We start from the raw sequence: 20,470 nt of genomic DNA, 5'->3' as shown, positions 1-20,470 counted from the left end.
AAGGTGAAACTCTTGAACGCAGGAAAAAACACAAAAAAAAAAAACAGCCGTTAACTTAGTCAATCAGAGGCACAGAAGAAGAACAAACCAGAATGAGGGAACGGAATCGTCCGACTGCCCACAACAGATAAGAACAGTTACCAAACCAGCAGCTTATGTGTCACAGACATTTTTATTCATTTGTTACATAATCGCTCCACTTTTATCTCTAAAGTGATTTGTCCAGTGAGGAGTTCTTTAACCAGGACAGATGGCATTTTAATTGCACTACCTGACTGCCAGGGAACAAATGGAACGGCGGTTACTTTGTGGGTTTATTGTGTGCTTGATAATAATAATTAAAAAAATAATAATAATAACAATGCCTTCAGAAATAGTCACTGCTGCATTCTTCAGATTATCTAAATGAAGTGGAAAGATTATATTTACTCGGGACGGTACATCAGGTCCTACCACCAGGGTAAGGTGCTCATTGTCAGAAGGATCCGCATCACAGTGTTAAAACGTACGTAATATTTAGATCAGATCCCGTTGCACCGGTTTGAGGAGCGAGTTCAAATGTTTGAACCACATTTGAATGTTCCATTGATCTCATGGATGTACGTCACTGCATTAGAAGTCCCTTGTGTAGGATTTTTACAGTTTTGTGGGAACATTGACAAACAAAACACTGCTTTAATGTTTACATATATTGGCTTAAATCTTACTTGAGTTTGTCCATGACATCGCAATATTGTTTTTTTTTTTAATAAGTGATGATATATTCAATCCCAGTATCATTGAAACGTGGCGACAGTCACGTCAGGAACATGTTTATTTGTCATTGTTGCTATTTCAGTTAGGAATATGTTGAACGTTGACCATTTTTAAGCTAAAGCTCATAAAATATTAAAGATTTTGGTGAGTTTTAGACAATTTACTGTGGTTTTATAAATTCACGTTAAAATGGATAGGGTGGTGTTTATCTAATCTGTCTGTTGGAAAGTTAAAAAAAACAAAAAAAAAAACAACAAAGTCACCTTGTAGGTCTCGGCTTCCAGTTTAAAAAAAAAAACTAAAAGATTTTTTTTTTTTTTATGGTTAGTTTTCAAGGGACAAGAACAAGCTAAGGTACCGCACCCAGTGAAGGTTTTAAAAGAAGTTTGAACCGATGGATGGATGGATGGATGATACATATGAATGTACACACATTTTTTCACTGTCTTCACAACACCTGTATCGAGGTAACCTATAAGGTTAATGTGGAAGATCCATGCTTTCTTCTTTATATCTTGTTATACAAAAATGGAGGAAAAAATACAATTAGATGTAAATAATAGAGAATCCAAAATTTTGGTGTGATTCTCTCTCTGTGTATGCATGTCTCAAACGTCATTTCTTTTCTTTTAGTCATTTTTTGGTCTCTGTGTACATATTACATCCAATTATCTACTGTCACGTTTTCCCATTTATATACAGATTTTATTTTATTTTTTTTATTTTCTCTTATTTTAAACTATCCATTGATTGATTACTTAGTGCTTTAATGCTATGAATAAATTACCCCTGGAGTTAGTATACCTATATAATGCTATTCAATAAGAAATAATTTAACCATAAGCAACAGACACATAAGTACAAGGATAGACAGGTATGTCATTTAGTCAATCATAAAAAGTCGTGATAATTTCACCATGAACGAACACACACACACACACACACACACACACACACACACACACACACACACACACACACACACACACACACACACACACACACTGGTCCTGCCCCCTGCATCACGTGTGTATTATTGCATTAATGCTTTGTTTGCTCGCTCTTTTGGTTTCTCGGTGTGGTAATTTCCCACTGCACGGTTCACTTCAGCCTTTAAAGGGGCAGGCTCTGACGTCACCACACACACACACACACACACACACACACACACACACACACACACACACACACACACACACACACACACACACACACACACACACACACAGTCCCCCCTTTAATCAAACTATCCAAAGCGTGTGTGTGTTTGTGCGTAAAAACCTGGGACGCACCCGGACAGGAGGCGCGACAAAGAGAGAGAGAGAGAGCGAGAGAGAGAGAGAGAGAGCGAGAGAGAGAGAGAGCGAGAGAGAGAGAGAGAGAGGAGGGGGGACTGCAGAACATGCAGGGTCTGGATGAGTAACCATGGCAACAGCAGCAGCAGCAGGAGAAGCGGCGGTATAAACATTGCGAGGAGCCGCGCATCCGTCCGCAAGCAGCAATCTGCTCTGGCTGGACCACCGATCCCCTCTGCCGACATCAACACATCCCTGCAAAGGTGAGGTCGTCTTCTCCTACGTGTGACACCCTCCTGCTCCCCTTCATCCTCCTCCTCCTCCTCCTCCTCTTCATCCTCCTCCTGCTGGATGCTTGTTGTTGTGTGCACGGGAGCATGCCGCTGTTTGTAATGTGCAGACTGTCGGTTTCTGACTCGGGCTGGGTTTGGTATGAAGAGGTGTCGGAGCTCAAGTTTGGATTTGAAAACAAATAAATAAACAATGAAAACAATAAAAAGCTTGTATGATCAAGCCGCAGCCAGATGTAATGAAGCCTGACAAACTACAGTGTGAACCTCGGCGTTGGTGATCAAATAGTGCCAAATCATGACGCAGGGTTAAACAGATCGCTCATGTGATATAAACATCTGAGGGAAAACCACAAGACTGCGCCGGACATAAACCCCCGGTACTCATTGTACTTTGTGTGAGGAAGAGCGAGGACGAGTAACACCAAGTCATACAGAGTTGTGAATGCAGAATACTCCCCTCTCTCTCTCTCTCTCTCTCTCTCTCCCTCTCTCCCTCTCTCTCAAAGTCGAGCTCCCTCTCTTTTGTCCTGGCCTCTGCGGGGATTCAGCATTGTCTTTAAACTCAGGAGCTTTTCACATCAACGCTGGATTATGTCATCCCACGACTGCAGGAGCAGTGAAAACCCATAAAAAGACAAAGCTTGTTTCCAGCGACTTTAACGTGGCGGATCTTAATATTCTGCAAACAGCAACCTCGTCCTTTGTCATATTATTTCAGGAGGCGACCCCCCCCCCCCCCCCCCGTGTGTTATGGTGTGAGGCTTTACGCAGGATGCTAATGAATGGAACATTGCCCGAGATTAATTTCCGGCCACACACCGACACACACACACACACACACACACACAATGACTCTGTGTCACAATGACACCAAAATGCTGTCTAAAATCTGCTCCCGCCACACGCACTCCCCCCTTCCTGCTTAAGATTGAGATTGGACATGCCAGTCAGAGATCCCAGCTGAGCTGACACCAACAGGGGTGGGGGGTTTGACGGGGGGCACCAGGAGAAGGAGGAGGTGCCTTAAGGACAAGCTTAATTTCTCTTCTTAAGGTGGTGGACATATTGCAAACTTTCCACCAGCATGTTTATTATATGTCTGTCTGTGTGTGTGTGTGTGTGTGTGTGTGTGTGTGTGTGTGTGTGTGTGTGTGTGTGTGTGTGTGTGTGTGTGTGTGACAGAGAGAGTCAGAGAGGGAGTGTGTGTGTGTTTATGGTCTGCATTAAATAGTAATCACACAGCAGATGGCTGTTTTGTAATGATTACTGCTTAATGATTCGCTGCGAGTGGAAATGCAGAGGAAGAGGAGAGTTTGTGAAAAGTGCACGGGCTGCCGGTTTGCTCCGGGTCGTTCAGGGACTGTGAAGCAAGGCATCGTGTCAACACAACACGCATACACGCATGTGGGGTTGGAGGTGGTAGAAGATAGAGCGAACTGGATTCTAGGCCTCCAAACGAACCCAAATCCAAACTTCTGATGTGAATCCTCTAAACCTAACCAGCAAAATATTAAACCTCGAATGCTGGCATTCTGATTGTAACCCAGGATTACTAACCCCTTGACTAACCCTAACCCTAACCCGTTAACCCTAACCCTGACAATAACCTCATTTTAGCCTAACATTCTAATACTAACCCTCTAATATTAAACATAACCCTCTAAGATTAACCCTAATCCTCACACTAGCCTGAACCCTCTAATCCTAACCCCGTAATTCCCCCAATATAACCTTTAATCCTTACCCGAGCCCCAATCCAAACCCTCTAACCCCAACAGTCTCATACCAATGTTATTCCTAACGCTCTAATTCTAACCATTTTTTGTTTTTGGTTTTTTTACATGTTCGAAATAAAAACTTCAAATCAAATCAAATCAAAACCCAAACCTCCTAATCCCCCAACCTAACCCTCTAACTCTAACCCACTAATCCTAATCCTAACTCTAAACCTTTATAGATTAAAGTTTTTTTTTCCACATTAATGTTTAAATGAAAACACTAGAAACATTCCACTTTGGCGGGAAAAAATATGATTTTTTATGATTAGTTTGATTCTCAAACTGTAATTTCAGGTTTTATGAACACAGAGCAGCTTTTTCAAGGGACAACGCTCCAAGACGGCATCGTTTTTTTTTTTCTCTTTTTTTTCCTGAGATTTTTCAAACCTCGTCAAAAATTCTGAGTCAACGTAAAGTCAATAAATGATAGTTCACAACAAGTGGTGAAGCTAAAGTTAGAAAATTCAGGAGAAGCAGGAGCGTTCTGATTGATGACAATATGCAGACGTGTGTGACGCCACCGTACCTCGTCATCATCCGTGACCATCACTGTCATCCTCATCAAAGCACACCCCCCCCCCCAGATGACTGACGGCTGTGTGTCTTTTGAAGCTGCCTGCGTGGGCCGCCTCGCTCACTCCATTCATTTATTGATGAATTTTCCGAAGAATAATCTGTCCTCCCGGGCTGAGAATACATATTACTGCAAGTCCCCATTTAATCAAGCACGAGCTGTTCCTTCCCCTCCGAGTGTCGGCAGATCACCAGGACCCGGGCCTGGAGGAGGCAGCTTTGGGGGGAATCTCACCATCCCATTGTGATGACTGCTGTCACATGGCGAAATGCCGAGTCAGCGGAAAGAGAGAAAACAGCTCTGTCATGTCTTGCTTCTTCATGGTGGTTGCGGCAGGAGTTGCCAAATTGGACAAGTTTCCTCTCAATCGGGTCGTTTTAAACCCCCAAAATAACACAATGATTCAGAAACTTACCACTTAACCCCCCCAAACCTGGACAACTTCAAACACTGCACTTTTAGATGTTGTTCTGTGTGGAATAATTTAGTCATCTTATTATTCTGTGGAACAATAACTTTCAATCTAATTACTGTCAATATTATTGTAGAATATGGTCACCGTTATCACCTGGTTTCTGTAGCATTGTTACTGCTATTTTTTTGCATATTTATTATTATTGTTCATATTCTTTTTTATTACTCTCCCACTTGCTGCTGCAGCAATGAAAATGTGGGACGAATAAAGGTTTTTCAACCAACCAACCAATTAAAAAAAAATAAAAAATTCCAAAGAAAACAAAAAACATGTATAGTAAAGAACGTAACAACCAATAATGGAATAATGGCCAGTAATGTAAGATTTTGGGCCATTTTGAATGTAATAAAGAAAATACCATAATCAGTAGTCAATACTGTAATACATACTATTTTCCATTAGCAAACTGCACAAAACCTGCAAAAAACATTTTATTTCCCTCATATCCTCTTTTTTGCATTTTATATCCCTTTTAATGTAGCTAATGTGGCTCAAATATGCTATTATATCATTGGAATATTATTGCATAATGGGCTTTATTACATTGAAAATAGAATACCTGATACCGATGTATTAGCTAGTAAAACTACTAAAATGTTTGTAATCAGCCATTATTCCATTATTGGTTGCTACAAAAGAGAAAAAGATGTGAAAACCTCAACAAACTGCTGAGTTCTTTCACTGATATTATTACTTCATTTATTATAAGATGAGAGAGAATCTATGGCAGTCATTAGTTTATCAAGTGTCACTTTAAAATGCAGTTGTCAATGTCGATTTTTATTAAAGAGCAATCTACAAAACGTGCAAGGAATTCATCCCCACAGCATTGGATAAAATAATACCTGGTTTTTCTTTATTTTAGAGGTTTAAGCTGCATTTTAAAATCTGGGAAGCGAAACATCAATTCACCTCCATTTCATTTCTATAGGAGACTTTCAGTAGGGGGGATTCAAACCCTGCTTCTGTTTGTGTATGACAAATTTCCCTGGTATAAAGATGATGTTTCTTTAAAAGTCTGTGGTATTGTCGTTCTAATGTCATTTGTCATGGCAACAAACTTCCAGAAGTGTAAAAACAGGACAATGACACATCTTGTGCAGCCGCACGCTTCCTGTTGGTATTAAATCACTATTGGTTCACTACTGTGATGCCCATAATCAGAAAAACAGGCCGTGTTGGCTGTTTGTTTACATAATTGCACTCTTGCCGTAATCAAAAGAGAAAGCCTGTTTGTATTCCCCTTCTTTGTGAAGCTTTGTGATGTCATGATGTCTTTCTTGATTTCCCATGTGGTGATTCTAATGCTAGTTTCTGACGAGATTGTGACTTTAGTTGGTTTTTAATGACTCAGGCAGGTTTTATCTCATGTTTGGGCTTGAAACTGTCAGTCAGACCTGGCAACCCTGTCAGTATAAAGTTTACTTGTATTTGTTTGTGAGCAACATTTGTTTGTTGTCATGCGCTTTCAGGCACCAAATGTCTCATATTCTGAAGAAAATTCCCTTCAAACTCTGGGAATAATCTGCACAATATCTCCAAATTGTTTCGTCACCACAATAAACACGCTGCAAAAAACTGAACTGCTATGAAGTACATTTCAATGTGGCCGATCAGATGGAAAACTCCTGCACGAGACTGTCTTGATCACTTTAATGCTTCTGACTTCACAGGCCAAATATTAAAAGCGCAAAAATCAAAGACAAACGGCTCTGCTTCTGCGATGCTACTGGTGGAAACTGTAGAAAAAAATAAATAAAAACTCAAATAAACATGATGTACTTGTATCTGGTTAGAGTTGCGACCAGGAAGAGACGGTTCACAGTGATTTGGAAGTAAAACAGAAAGACTTCTAAACCACACACTGAAGGGTTTGTTTTGTGAGCGCAAGTTCTATCAGGCTCGTAAGACCTGATAACCTGTGACGAAGACGTGAGAGCCAGCCACCTCAGTGCTAGCAACGTAGCATTGATATTAAAGCCAAATTAAAGTTTGTGAAGAAACAAATCACGTGAGCTGACATTTCACATTCTTCAGCAGATTCACTGAATCAAAGTAAATGTGAAGCAGATTTTTCATTTATCAAATACAACAAATCTATTGATTTGTCAATCCCACAAGATTCTGGCGGTAACTATGGACGAAGTCAACGTACAGCCTGCGTATCGGTCCACCACAGCGTGAACACAGAAAGGAATGACCAACAAACACACTCATACTCACACCTACGAGTTACTTGGGCTTTGTTTACATGCGAACAATCAACTGGAAGTGGCATCACTTTTGTTTCAAAAAGGTTCACGTCGGCTGTACGTTGCCTTCATCTAACAATCATTGTACACAAATAAACACCAGTTTGCACGCCAACGGGACTAGTTGGTGCAATGTAATATCACGTACAGTACAAAATAAACATTGAAGCAGATTTAAGCCATCTTTCTTTGTTGGTCTATATGTGCTCTGTATAAGAAATGTCTCCATGTATGCAGATGATGGTGTATTAAATGTTGAAGAAGCTTTCACAAGTATTTCCTGCAATCATAGTGAAAGTGAGCAAAAGTTGTGTTTTTCGAGTTCTTACAGAGGCGGAGACATTTTCACAAACTTGCATTGTGTTTGCAAGCTAAAATCTAAAATGCAACAAAAGTTTGCTTGACAGCTATGTTGTGCAGGAGGGAGAAAAAAAACAACCTTTTTGGATTGTCTGTTCAAATCAGCATTTTTTTATAAATGAAATAAATAAGAAATCTGACCTTCTTTTGAAGTTTTGTAAAACAATATTATACATTGTTGCTCCTGAAATAAAGGAGAAACACTGGGAGTTATGGGATAAAAGGTTAAAATGCCAGGAAACCTGACCGCATGATGCGCCTGGACTACGATGAGTTTGACTCCTTTGTTCCAGATGCTTGGCAAAGTTCCTCTAATTCACTTTATCGGTCCAAGTTAAAGCAATTAGGGCTTCTCTGCCAACTGTAAAGACACGGACACACCCTCTCCTCCCAGATAAAATTTTAGCGATCAGAAAGGACATGTAGGAATAATTTCTCCGCTCGTAAAAATGTGATAAATTGTACCTGACTGTCTGCTCCATCTGGATATCTCATGAGACGACTGGGAGAAGTATGTGACCCTTTGTCTCGCGGACATCCCAACAAAACTGGAATGTCATGTCGTAAAACACTGATGTAATACCACATATGTGCATTGAGAGGCAGTAGTGAGCATTTAGAGCTGTTCTATACGTTTTTGCAATTGAGCTACCAGTTATTAAGCTGCTGTTAAAACTACCAGCAATCCTACTCTTCTTCTTCTCTTGCTGGACAAACCAGAAGCTTGAGTGACTCACAACACCACCATGTGGTACCAAGTGGGATAATAAGATGAGACAAGAAGCAAATTATACATTTGCTTTCTTGCTTCTTAGCGAACTAGTTCGTATTTGGACATTTTTGAAAAACCAAGAATTTTGGGAAATTTGTGTTGTTCTGCCTTTATTTATTACTTTATTATATATATACATAGTGAAACAATTAAATTTAGCCAAACACCCAAATCGAAACAAGACAAAAAGATACACTATAAGCATAAGACATTAATAAAAGTAAATAATCTCATATAGTGCGAAGTGAAAACATCATACAAACAATGGGTTACTGTCTCTACTGTTACTATATTTGTTAATAGAAACAATTGAAACATAATGAAAAAACAGTAGAACAAAGTCCATTTTCTGAAAGAGCAAAAATAACTTTCAATAAGGATTGAGGAAATGTTTGCAATTTGCTTCAGAAACATTTTGCTTTTACAAGGCAAGGTTTTGAAAATGATGTCTGGTTACATGGAAACGGCAGAGGCGGTGAAATTGATGTAGTTAGCATGCCCGGCCAAAAGTTGGTGCTTGTTGGTAGTTTTTGCTTTGAAACCACAAACACCTGTGTGTAGAGAACAAAACGCTGTAAACATCAAGACAGACGAGTACACAGACACCTGCATGGACAGACGACCAAATTGGACGACTATGACAGGTGACTGTCAACTATAAAACTACCACGTCCCAGGAGAATATGAACTGGGAGTCGTGACACTCTGGAGGAAAACGTTGTTGTTATTGTCCATCTACTGAGCATGTGCAGAGGAACTATTTACTATGGCCAAGGTGAGAATGTGTACTGGCAGCGTTTCCAAAAACGTGCGCTTTACCTCGTTTCTATGGCGACAGAATGGAAGAATTCCTGGTTTCCACGGATCAAAAAGTTCCACCTTGGGAGCCATTTTCAAAAAGTTCAACAAATTTGCGATTTCCACTTGAAAATGCAACGTAAATGAGTTCTTAGTCCCACAGAGTTAATGTAGCACTTAGTGCAGGATTAAAAAATTCATCTTGAAGTACTATTTTTACTTGTGTTCATTAAGAACAAAAACATAACTCACATAGATCAACCAAAAAAAATGCTGTTGCATAAAATTTTGGCCAAATTACGTTGCTCATATTACAGAGACAGTTTCCTGGCAGCGGCTTCCTGCTTGCTGAAAATGAGAAGTTGTATATTTCCACTCAGTCTCGGCTGTAAATCTGCCACAGTCGCCTCGTAACGAGTTCGCATGCGCTCCAATAAAGGGCCCGACAATTAAGGCAGTGGGAGTCGTGGCGGTGCAGTTTGCTTTAACTTTTGTTTTTTAGTTGCAGCAAATCAGGTGGTGACGATGCCCCTGTGTCGCTACGCCGGTACAATAAAGCGGCGCGTCTACATAAATCTCAGCCAGTTAAATAAAGACGAGTGCCTTTCAAGGCGGGCCGGTGCTGCGCTGCACGCTCCCCTGCGACGCTGTCGAGTCCTCCTAAAGCCAGAATTCATGCCTGAGGATTATATTTCAAAGCAGTTATTGAGGGATCATTTCGTCCACGTTGACGTAAACACTCCGTCTCTTTTTATTCATTTATTTTTTTTTTAGGGGCTCAACTTTACAGTTTATACTGCATATTATTTACACTTTAAGTCTAAAAATGTCCAGTTATTGAAAGAGCCAGACGGTTTAGAGCACGAATGTCGAACATAACCGCTCGCTTTTACTTTGATTTTCATCATTTGAATACGTGCATTGAAGTGATAATCACAGAAAACCTGAGACCCGAGGTGAGATTAGTGATGAAGCCTTCCAGCCCTGCAGGCATTGAGCTTCAGCAGGGTAAAGGAGAAAAAAAAAAAAAAAAAAAATCATGGGGTTCAGGGGGAAGCCTTTTCCCAGCGCGATATGTTTCCCTTCAATTTCGCCTGCATGAAAAGTGGTTGACGCGCTCCTTGCGGTTGCAGCCTGTCCTGCTCGCCTCAGGTTGACTGAAGGTGTTATGCCAAAGAGACGGAGCTCAAACACGGAGCCGGTCGGAGACGCACCGTGTCTCGTCTGGAATCAGACGGACATTGTTTGCTGAGGTTGCAGTTGGTTCTCGTGTGACAGTTGTGAAAAGTATTGCAGTTCTTCTGAAAGATGGACAGGGGGATGAGAGCAGTGCTGTTTAAAGTTCCTGACGGGAAAAAAAAAAATCCAAAATGTAGGAGTCAGTTTTAGTTGATGGTGTGCGTCTCTAAAACGCTGTCAAAACCTTCCTGAAGGAAATTCATCATTACACTCATACAACCACGTGTTGCCAGCATTTAAATTTCACGGATCATTGACATTGTCTGCCTCGTGTCTTTACACCCGATCTTGCCAGATCTCGATTCACACTATAAAAATGATTAACGGTCCGTTTTACAACATTTAAGACTATTCTTGTAGCTTAAATATTCTGTGTTTGAGAAAGTCTGGATTTTCTTTTTCGGGCCGAATCGGTCAAATGTTGATATTTTCGCTTGCTCTGCCGCCACGCCGTCTTTGATTTCCAAGACAACCTTTCGGCAGATTCCCCAAGATGGCGTCAGTTAGTGAAACATAAATACAGTTTGATGTTTTGTTTGTGAACATATGGACTTTGGTGTGAAAGATTTGTGAAACTCCAGGTCGGAAATGAGTGGAAATGAGTGGTGACGGTCTTGTTTTAGTTGATTCTCTGTGCAGAAGTGATTCCTTTTAAAGGGAAGTATATTATCAATGTTTTTTCTGGTAGAGGAACACATAACAGCAGGTATTTTAGCAGTCTGACTCTAAAAAAGCTGCTCAGTTGTGAAAGATGTTGACCATGATGGATCTCAGTTTTGCTTTTCTGTCATTCCTAATCGGTCTCAGGTCATGTGACGTCTTTGGTGTGCACTTATTGTTAAGAAACACTTCCTGTTTCAGAGCCCAGGGTTTTAAACGAACCTGTACTTTGTTGACGCCTGTACTTGTAACCCCTCAAGAATGCCCATGTGTGACAAAGGCAGCATGTAATGTGACCTAATTCCAATTTTAGTTTTTTCTCTTACGTGGCACAGATTGGATGTTCTTATGGACTGTGAAAGCAGGAAAAGAGATGCATGCATTCAGATACTTTGAGGTCGGATACAGAGCTCATTCATAGGTGGAAAAATAAGTCAGATATGCGTCGGATAAGTGACCAGGCTGATCGTATTTTCCGAACATGGCGTCTCTAACGCCGTCGGATCTGCGACCGCCAAGCTGATTTTGTTGCATCAATAGTGAAGAAATGAGAAGCATGGAGGCGATCCGACATAGTTGGTCAGTGGAGGAGAATGATAGCAGCATTTATGAGCCTTTTCCTTCGTCTTTGCATTAAAATCCAGGTCGACGTTTGACGGACTTCTAAGGCACCGCGACGTGACTCACGCCTTTGGTTCAGAGACAAGTAGAAACAGTACAAGTACACGTGTGCTATATTTCAGACTTAGTAGGCAAGTGTTAATCTCGTCAATAAATCTGGGTCACTTGATAACATACGTGTAACTGCATAGGAAAAAAATAAATAAAAAAATCGGATTTAGGCAGCCGATCCGAGCCAAAGTCCACACTCCGAGCCAATCAGAATTCTGGGAAGAACGCATTTAGGTGTATCTACGCTTCCTATATTGGGACCAAAGAGTCTATCTTGGTCTTCCACAGTCTGTTTTTCGACAGGCCGGACCGAGTGAGTCATTCGGCGGCAGCACACTGGAGACATATAGAGGGGAGCCAGATTTAGAGACGTCCTTATTTGTACCTCGTCTGTGCCAATTTGTTTGTACTGATTACCTTCTTTTCTCTTTTTGGACAGGTGATGAGTGGGATTATATCATGTCTGAAGTACAGGGAACACTGGAGTTTTCTCTAGAGTTGCACAAGTTTCACAATGTGGATCTCTTCCAACGAGGGTAAGCACTCCCCCCCCCCCCGAAACTGCATTCATTCATCTTAAATAATACTGGAGTCAGTTTGAAGGGCGCACTGATGAAAGTGACTAAGTGAGCTTAATCCATGTTCGTGTCCTTGAAAGTGATATTCATTCACATCAGATGAGGACAAGACATTTTTCTTTTAAAAGTAATGAAGCTAAACTGTGTGAAAACAGCCACCGAGAACAATACGAGCACCATATGACTATATAGTGGGGAAAAATGGTAATAAAGATATGACTAATCCCCTGAATGATGAAGGCGTGATTGAATTTATCCAGCAATTTGGATGTTATGTGCCCCTCCACCACCCCTGCTCCCACTTGACAGAGATTACACCGTAAATTTGACTCATCGACTGAGTCAGGTTCATTTTTTTTACCAACGGAAAATGAGGAACAATGTGCTGACGCTTCCCTCTGAGCTGGATGTGAAATCAGTCTGAAAATGTTCATCTGAACATATGAGGAGCCTCAGCAAAGTTTTCTCGTTGTTGGTTGAGCCTGTCATGATTTACTCGCCAGTTGCTCGCTTTGTGTGGCGCTTTGTGTGACGCTTTATGGTCAGCGCACAGGCGCTTTTATACAATTAATGTTACTATTACAGGTGAAGGATAAAGTAGTCCCTACCAGCCAGTGGGGAGACAAACTATAAATAGAACTCCATATTAACTTGTCATTTTTGGGATGAGCGAAATGTACGTAAAATTGTTAGCTGCAATGATATTTAGATTAAAAAAGTGCCCCTGTTATAACATATATACTTAAATTACAGATTCGGCACATCACTTTACAGAACATACTTTAGCAAAATGTGGACAGATTGAGATTGTTTTAGGTTGTTTCTTTTCTGCGGTGGATTTTGCCTCCATAGTTAAGCTCTGAACTCCTTCTAATTCAATTCATTTTCTTTATTTTGAACATCAAAATCAAAAATCAAAATCAATAACTCACAACAACAAAAGATATTTCACCAAACAAACAGAGAATAGGTTCACCAGAACAATTCCCACTGAGCGAAAGAGTCCGAATCACGTCTTTAAGACGTCATCTCCGATGGTCTTCTCCTTCTGTGTCGACCTGTTATTATGAGTTCCGCCTGTGTCTTCACTTTCCCTGTGTATTTAAACCTTCTCCCTCTGTTGTCTGTGTCGCCTCGTCCGCCCTCTTGTCGCCCCTGTTTCCTTGTGTACCCTGCACTTTTGTACAATAAACTTGGTTTTTTGTGGAACTTTGTGAGTCCGCCCGCACACGTCCTGACGGTTTCAATGATCTGCTCCACGAGAAAGGTCGTTTTTGTTTTATAACCAGAATTGTGGGGGAAACCAGAGCACCTGGAGGAAACCCACATTAATGACTACTAATGGATTAATGGTTTCTGAAGAGTCTGATCTGCATGGCTTTGTCACGGTAGGTAGTAGAAATTTCCGGTCCCACGGGCAACCTTCTCCTCTTTTGGTGACTTCTTACTTACCTGGAATGATCCGTGGAAGAAAACCCTTTTCTCTTTTTCAGTTCCTTCTCTATCAGTTTCCCTGCCAGCTGCATCTCTTCCTTGTTCTGCTCTTCTGACTCTCCTTTGTTCTCTTGGACTTCTTCGATCTCTGAAAACATCTAAAGGCCCCTGCATACTCCCTTTTTGAACCCGTAAGAAGAAGAAGAAAATTCGGCAGTGACGTCAGCCAGCTGCTGAAAAAAAAAGCTTTTTCAGCAGGACTGTTCATACTCCGATAAGAAGCTGCCGAACTCGCAGGCCACGCCCCCTCACAACAGCCACACGTCTGTGAAGCGGCGTTTAAACTTTTCAACTTCAGTTTATTTCTCGCCTCCAGTGCTTTCAGAAATACATTTCTCTGAACTTTTTCAGTAATAAAACAGAGTTTTTGTCCGAGCGCGATGTTGGTCTGGTATTAACTACAGGAGCTGACAGCTGTTCGTGATGCGTTCAGGTGCATCATGTAAAAGCCTTGACATTTTAACGAGCTGCGGCGCTCGTACAGTAGCGATGTTACAAGCTAAATATGAATAAAATATGACTGATAGTCATGAGCGAACTGGAACACGCATGCGCAGTGCAGAAGTTTCGGCAGTGCGGCACCCACATAGTTCGGCCGAAACAAATTTCTTCGGCTCTAGGGAGCTGGAAGAAGGAAATTACGTCATTTTGTTTGGCAGGACCCCGCACTGCCGAACTTTCGTCTTGTTCTTAGGGAACAATGGCGGCGCCATGGGTAATAGTCATAATTGTTGTGTGGTCGTGATGAGGACAAGGCTCTGATGCAACGTATCAAGTTACTATTTACTTTTCACTTCCTGTTCCATGGCGAACGTGGCCAAAGCCACACCCCCAAATGGCGTTATGACTGAGAGTCATCATATGGTTGTGATGAGGGTGAGACTGTAGCATAAGTTATGTGCTAGTGTGATGAGTTTAAAAAAAAAAAAAAACTGCAGTCGTTTACAAATGTGCTGTAATTTCATTTTCAATCCTGGTAAAAATGGGTAATCCTCTGGGAATACGAGCTCCAGATAGAGATGAAGATTAAACACTTCAAACCAGTGTCATTTCGCTTACACACACACGTACACACACACGTTAGCATTGCTAGGTAGCATCGCGAGCTAGCAGGCTAGCCAGTTATCATTGTAACGTGAAATAGCATCGCGAAATAGCATCACGAGCTAGCGCTGACTAAATGCTAACGGGAGCATCAACTAGCCATGCTAGCTGTAGGAGCTCGGCAGCAGGAAGCGGGCACATAGAATTTCCTCTTATTATTATTATTAATGTTATTATCAATATGATAGATAGATAAATACTTTATTCATCCCCAATTGAGGAAATTCCGAAGCACAAACACAGAACTTCCTGGACTTGCTGCCACCGCGTTGGTGCACGCGCACTAATATTATTATCTGTTCTACAGAAAGAGAATGAACCTCAGTTGAATGACGCTAAAGGCACCAAGAATACTTACATTACTGCAAAATGCTCTGAACAGGTATAAGCACGCCTATTGTTGATTCCTGTTTCAAGAATATTTGGAGCAAACGTCAGTGTCAATGGCTGTTAGCGAAACTGAGATTTAGATTTCAGTTGTAATCAGCAATGAATATTGGATTTAAGTCTTAATTATGTCCCGGCTTGACCTACTAAGGCCCAGTTTACATAAAGTGAAAACACATCCTCTTTGTGTGGGAAAAAGTCTATTATGAAAACGATATGCGTTTAAACAGAAAATGAAGAAAATTATGTCTTTTTCATGTTGGGCCACTAGTAGATGCTGTTTTTGTAAATGAAGCACATACTTATTCACACAGAGAACAATAGTTAGATTGATATTATCATTATGGGTTAGTCTCAATGGATACCACAAACACAGGTTTCAGTTTTCACTTGAAAAACCAAACCTAAAGCAAAACGAATATTTGTAAAATTTATGAGGAATACAAAGGTGGCTTTCAGGGCATGAACTAGAGCTTAAAGAAGAAACTACAATCCATGTGAAACCAAATATTCTTTTAAATTTTGATGCTGAATTAAGCAATTATTACTAATAAAGCCAAACTTTAAATTAAACTAAATATATTTAAATAATGTGAATTATTGGCCGTAAGCTGGTATTTTTCACTGTTGAGCGGTTGATTTTCCATCAGGCCGAATGATATATCACAAATATCAACAATCACTGTATAGATATTGCGAAAGAAAAACATGAAGGATAAATGTAGGTTGCTTGTCCCAAATGATTTTGTGGGTTTATATTAGTCCCAAACATAATCCGTTCTGCATAAAATAAAGTTGGTCACATTATTCGGTTACAAAAAAACAGCTTTTTATTCAATCCTTCAGTAGTTTTCACTCCTCATCTGACTCTACAGCAAAATATCTCTTTAAAGTTCCCTCTATAATTGAAATAATTATTATTTACACAGTTTAATAAGATCTTTCATCCATTGCGTTGACAGTATGAAAACACACTGAACCAATTTAGTAAAAAACGTCGAATGTTCCTTCTTTATGATTTCTGTGATATTCCGTTATAATAATAAAAAGAGCCGTTTGTTCTGCTGTGATGCGTCTGCTGGAAGATTAAAAGCTCTCATATGGCCTGCCGCAACGCCAGCTTTATATAAATGATTTCCCTCCCCTCCAAATGGGATGGGCTAAAGCTCCATCACGGTTAATCCCCTCAGCTGAGTGCACTAATATGTTTGTTTTTACGGTTGCCATGTTGCTTCGGAGCCGACATGACCTGGAGCCGACGCGCCGTTGGAATAAGGATAGTTGAAGACGTCAAGATCTGCATCTCACCGCAATAAAATCTAATTGCTGAAATTATTACTAATGCCTGTATTGAACTGTTGGGTTGTGCAGATGTACACTTAATGGATTGGCTGATTGCTTTAAAAACACTGAATAAATTTGCATTTGATTTGCAAAGAAGGCCAAGATTGCTTCAGATACTGAAATTAGGAACCCAGCTGCATCCTCTAATTGTCGTCCTTAATCTCTGAATAAGTAGAAATGACACAAATGGACATGAGATAATCAAGGCTGGACAAAGTAAACAACTTAAGCATTTTGGTAAATAGATGCTTAAAAATGACTCCCAATACAAGAAAATATTAGTTTTTTTTTTAAATCCTATCATGGCAAGTGCATTGAAAAACTCATGATACAGATTCTGCAGCATAACTGTTTTTTTTCACAACATAATTCCATGAGCGTAAAACTAATTTGTCCTACTATTTACTTGAAAACGCGTTCCCCGTTTTCTGTGCAAACACCAACTTATTCTAACCAGACTTACTGTACCTCCAAGGACCAATAAGATAAGCATCCAGTATAACAACTTGCACCGGAAAGAATTCCTTTAACCACGACTATATTTAACTATATCTGTATAAACTCTCACGTCAAACAAATAGAAGAAGTATCAGACCAGAAATTGAACTGCATTCATCAATTTCCTTTTTTCCTTTTTTCCAAATTGTATTATATTGCAACGGAAAAAAAAAATAATTTCCCCTAAAAAAAAAAGTATTTTGCTTGTAGTTGCAACTGAGTACATCATGAGGTATTTTCACGCCCCTGGACATAGAATGTACTATTTTCCCTTTGATTCACAATCGTACTTCTATTTTAAATTGAAACGAGAACAATCTTTTCAAGGTAAACTCGTCCACAGAAAGTCACTGTTCATCGTTCCACTGCGCTGCGAGTTTTAAAATGGAAACTATTTCATTTGAAACGCCGAGAATCATGTCACAAAAGCTCATCTTGAGCCCGACACATACCTGGAGACGTTTTCCCAGCTAAGAAAACACATTTTTGTCTGACGTGATGTAAGAGGGTGAATAAATAAACACTTGATGAGATCAAAAGTAGTGAGTAAGAAGTATTAATATCTTGGTATCCGGCTAAACAGCACTGCGTTTCTCATAGAGTATCAGTAAGTTTTATCATGAACCTGGGTTTCTGTATAGAATAGCCTCCTCTTTCACTATGTCTCCTACACTCACCTTGGACGACATGACAATCCATCTCATGTTCAATTACAGCGGCACCGTGTATCCATCAGCCTGTACCATTCATGTTCTTCATCACTCTGCTATTCGTTTAGCCTCATGTGTCCTTTCAGAACAAAGCGCTGAATTTGTACCTGAACTGTCCATCATTACACAACCGTTGAGAAAACTGTTCTCTTCTACCAACATGCTGCAAAAAACACTGAAACTCAAAATAAAATGTCACAATTTAAGATCTTTACGTTTTAATTTTGATCCTGGCCTTTAGTTTTGTATACCGCACATAATCTGTTGACAGTCATACATTTGCATTAAGTAAGAGTTCAGAGGATCTCCTACCGGGTCGTCATTGTAAATAAGGCCCTGTTTACAAAAAATACATTGTTCCTTTTCATTTCTGAGAGGTTTCGCATTTACATGGAGACGTTTTGAGAACATCTGCTTACAGGGAAATGCTGAAAATGATGCAGTTACTGTGCCAGGCCACTAGTATGTGCTGTTAGTTGTTTTTGTAATGACATGGTGGCAAGCGCACAGATTTCGTAGACAGAGTGTTTTTCAAAAAGTTCCACCTTGGAAGCCATTTTCAAAAATGGCGTTTTCAGTAGGGTGTTAGTGTAATAGTCGACCGGGACGAGCTAGTACCCGTCAACTAATTTAATACTCGTCGGGTAATTTAAATAGAACGATTTTTCTACAAATTTAAGGTCAAATATTTACCACAAAAAAATTCTTAACAGTTGATTTATGTTCATGGATGTGAAGTATTTGATGAGGGACTGTTTCGAAAAATCGGATGAAGTTGATGATGATGACCTCCAGGCTGAAGCAGAGCTCAAAGATGTTTTCTCTGGAAGCCAAGCCATTCACATTTCAAACATCGCTTCACTTTGTTCCTACACAGTTACTAAAACGACAGACGGGATCGCGAATGATAAAGGAAGGAACCAACACAGTCCAGCTCTCACTGCCCAGCATGACGCACGATGTCACTGCTTACATTTGAACTTCATTTCCTCCCAGAATTAGCCTTGGGGTCTTAGTTTCACTTCATGACAGTCCACCACTGGAGATAGTCTTCAAAATTCTCCAGATGTAGAACAATGAAGCTCCGACAGCTGCATTAGTTTATATCGCAAATGATCTTAATTGGCTCACTTCAATCTGTTTTTAAGTGGTGGCGATTCGATGAGTTAGCGGTCACCGGCCGAACGCTTTGGTCTCCTAGATTGCCAACGTGTCCCCGGAGAGCTGAGCTGTGCTTTAACACAAAGCTGCAGTGAGTGACCCGCCAGGCCCAGAAATGATGTCAATAATCCACAGCGGAGTCAATAAGTGAGGTTTTGTCTTCTGTCACACTGAAGCCGTCTTTCTGCTTCAGACCAGTCCACAATATGCTCCACAGCCTCCCAGTGGAGGTGCATTATTATGTCCTTTACATTATTAAAACTGTCTGCATGTTATTCTTTAATAATTCATTCGAGATTTGAGCAATTCATTTTGTTCAACATGATTGTCAGCCTCTAACACAATAGAAATGACACTGATGATATACACACCAAAAATATGCTCTATGGGTAGCAAACATGCAACAAGAAACACCCTTATTTTGTAAAAAGTCTGCAGGAAAATTTGGAATTTTTATTGCATTTTTCAGGAATCGGAATCCCAGATACATTGATATTACTATGTTATGAAATTATATTTTACAATTTAGTTTAATGTGCGTTTTATTTTTTGTTTGAACACAAATTCTGCAGTTAGATTTCTAAAAGACCAACCAGTAATATATATATAACTTTATAGCTGTGAATTAGGAACAAGTGGAAGAGCACTGTCATTTGACATCACGAAGACATTAACGTCATCTGCATAAGTGTTTATATTTATCCGTATCGCATATTCACCTTATACGGTGTATTTCTTATTGGCCAACACTTTGATAAATTCAATAAAAGTTTCAAAATTAACCACAAACCGCTGAGTCGAAAAATTGTTTTTTTCACGATAATGACTTAATTTGCATCATCAGGTCATATATAATAGAATCCACGGCAGGAATAAGAATCATATTTTGGAATTATGTCTTAACAGGTTATTTTCGTATACAACAATTGAAATGCTGCATAAAAACTATTCGTCCATCAATAAACGTGAATCTACCTTCAGTTAATTTGAAGTCTTGTGTGAAACACGTGGAGCTACATGGTTAGTTAACGTTAAAGGTTATATAGTTGAAACTTTAAATAGAGTTGAAGTGAGCTGGCTCATTAGATCGTAGCCATTGATTAATATGAAGTCAATCATGTACAAGCAAGTTTTGGGAAGCCAGTAGGAGAAATGCAGCTGCGCATGATTTGAATTTTGTTTGGTTGTATTTTTTCTTTTTTCCCCAATATACGTCTTTATTTCAATACAAATAGTGTCTTCCACTGAGACTGATTTTCAAAATAAGCTC

General features: G+C 40.0%; 1 protein-coding gene across 1 annotated transcript in view; it reads left to right on the top strand.

Annotated features, from left to right (window-relative positions):
- Window positions 1-2,153: 2,153 nt before the first annotated feature.
- The window catches only part of fam135b (family with sequence similarity 135 member B), a 60,861-nt gene continuing 42,544 nt past the window's right edge, over window positions 2,154-20,470 (top strand). The window contains exons 1-2 of the mRNA XM_080484521.1: window positions 2,154-2,314; window positions 12,364-12,460. Of these exons, the coding sequence (XP_080340647.1) occupies window positions 12,384-12,460 (77 nt within the window). The 5' untranslated portion in view covers window positions 2,154-2,314; window positions 12,364-12,383. The remainder of the gene's footprint in view (window positions 2,315-12,363; window positions 12,461-20,470) is intronic.

The sequence above is a fragment of the Lipophrys pholis genome, assembly GCF_963383615.2.
Source record: "Lipophrys pholis genome assembly, chromosome: 17".
NCBI lineage: Eukaryota > Metazoa > Chordata > Actinopteri > Blenniiformes > Blenniidae > Lipophrys > Lipophrys pholis.
This window is presented reverse-complemented; position numbering and strand designations above follow the sequence as displayed.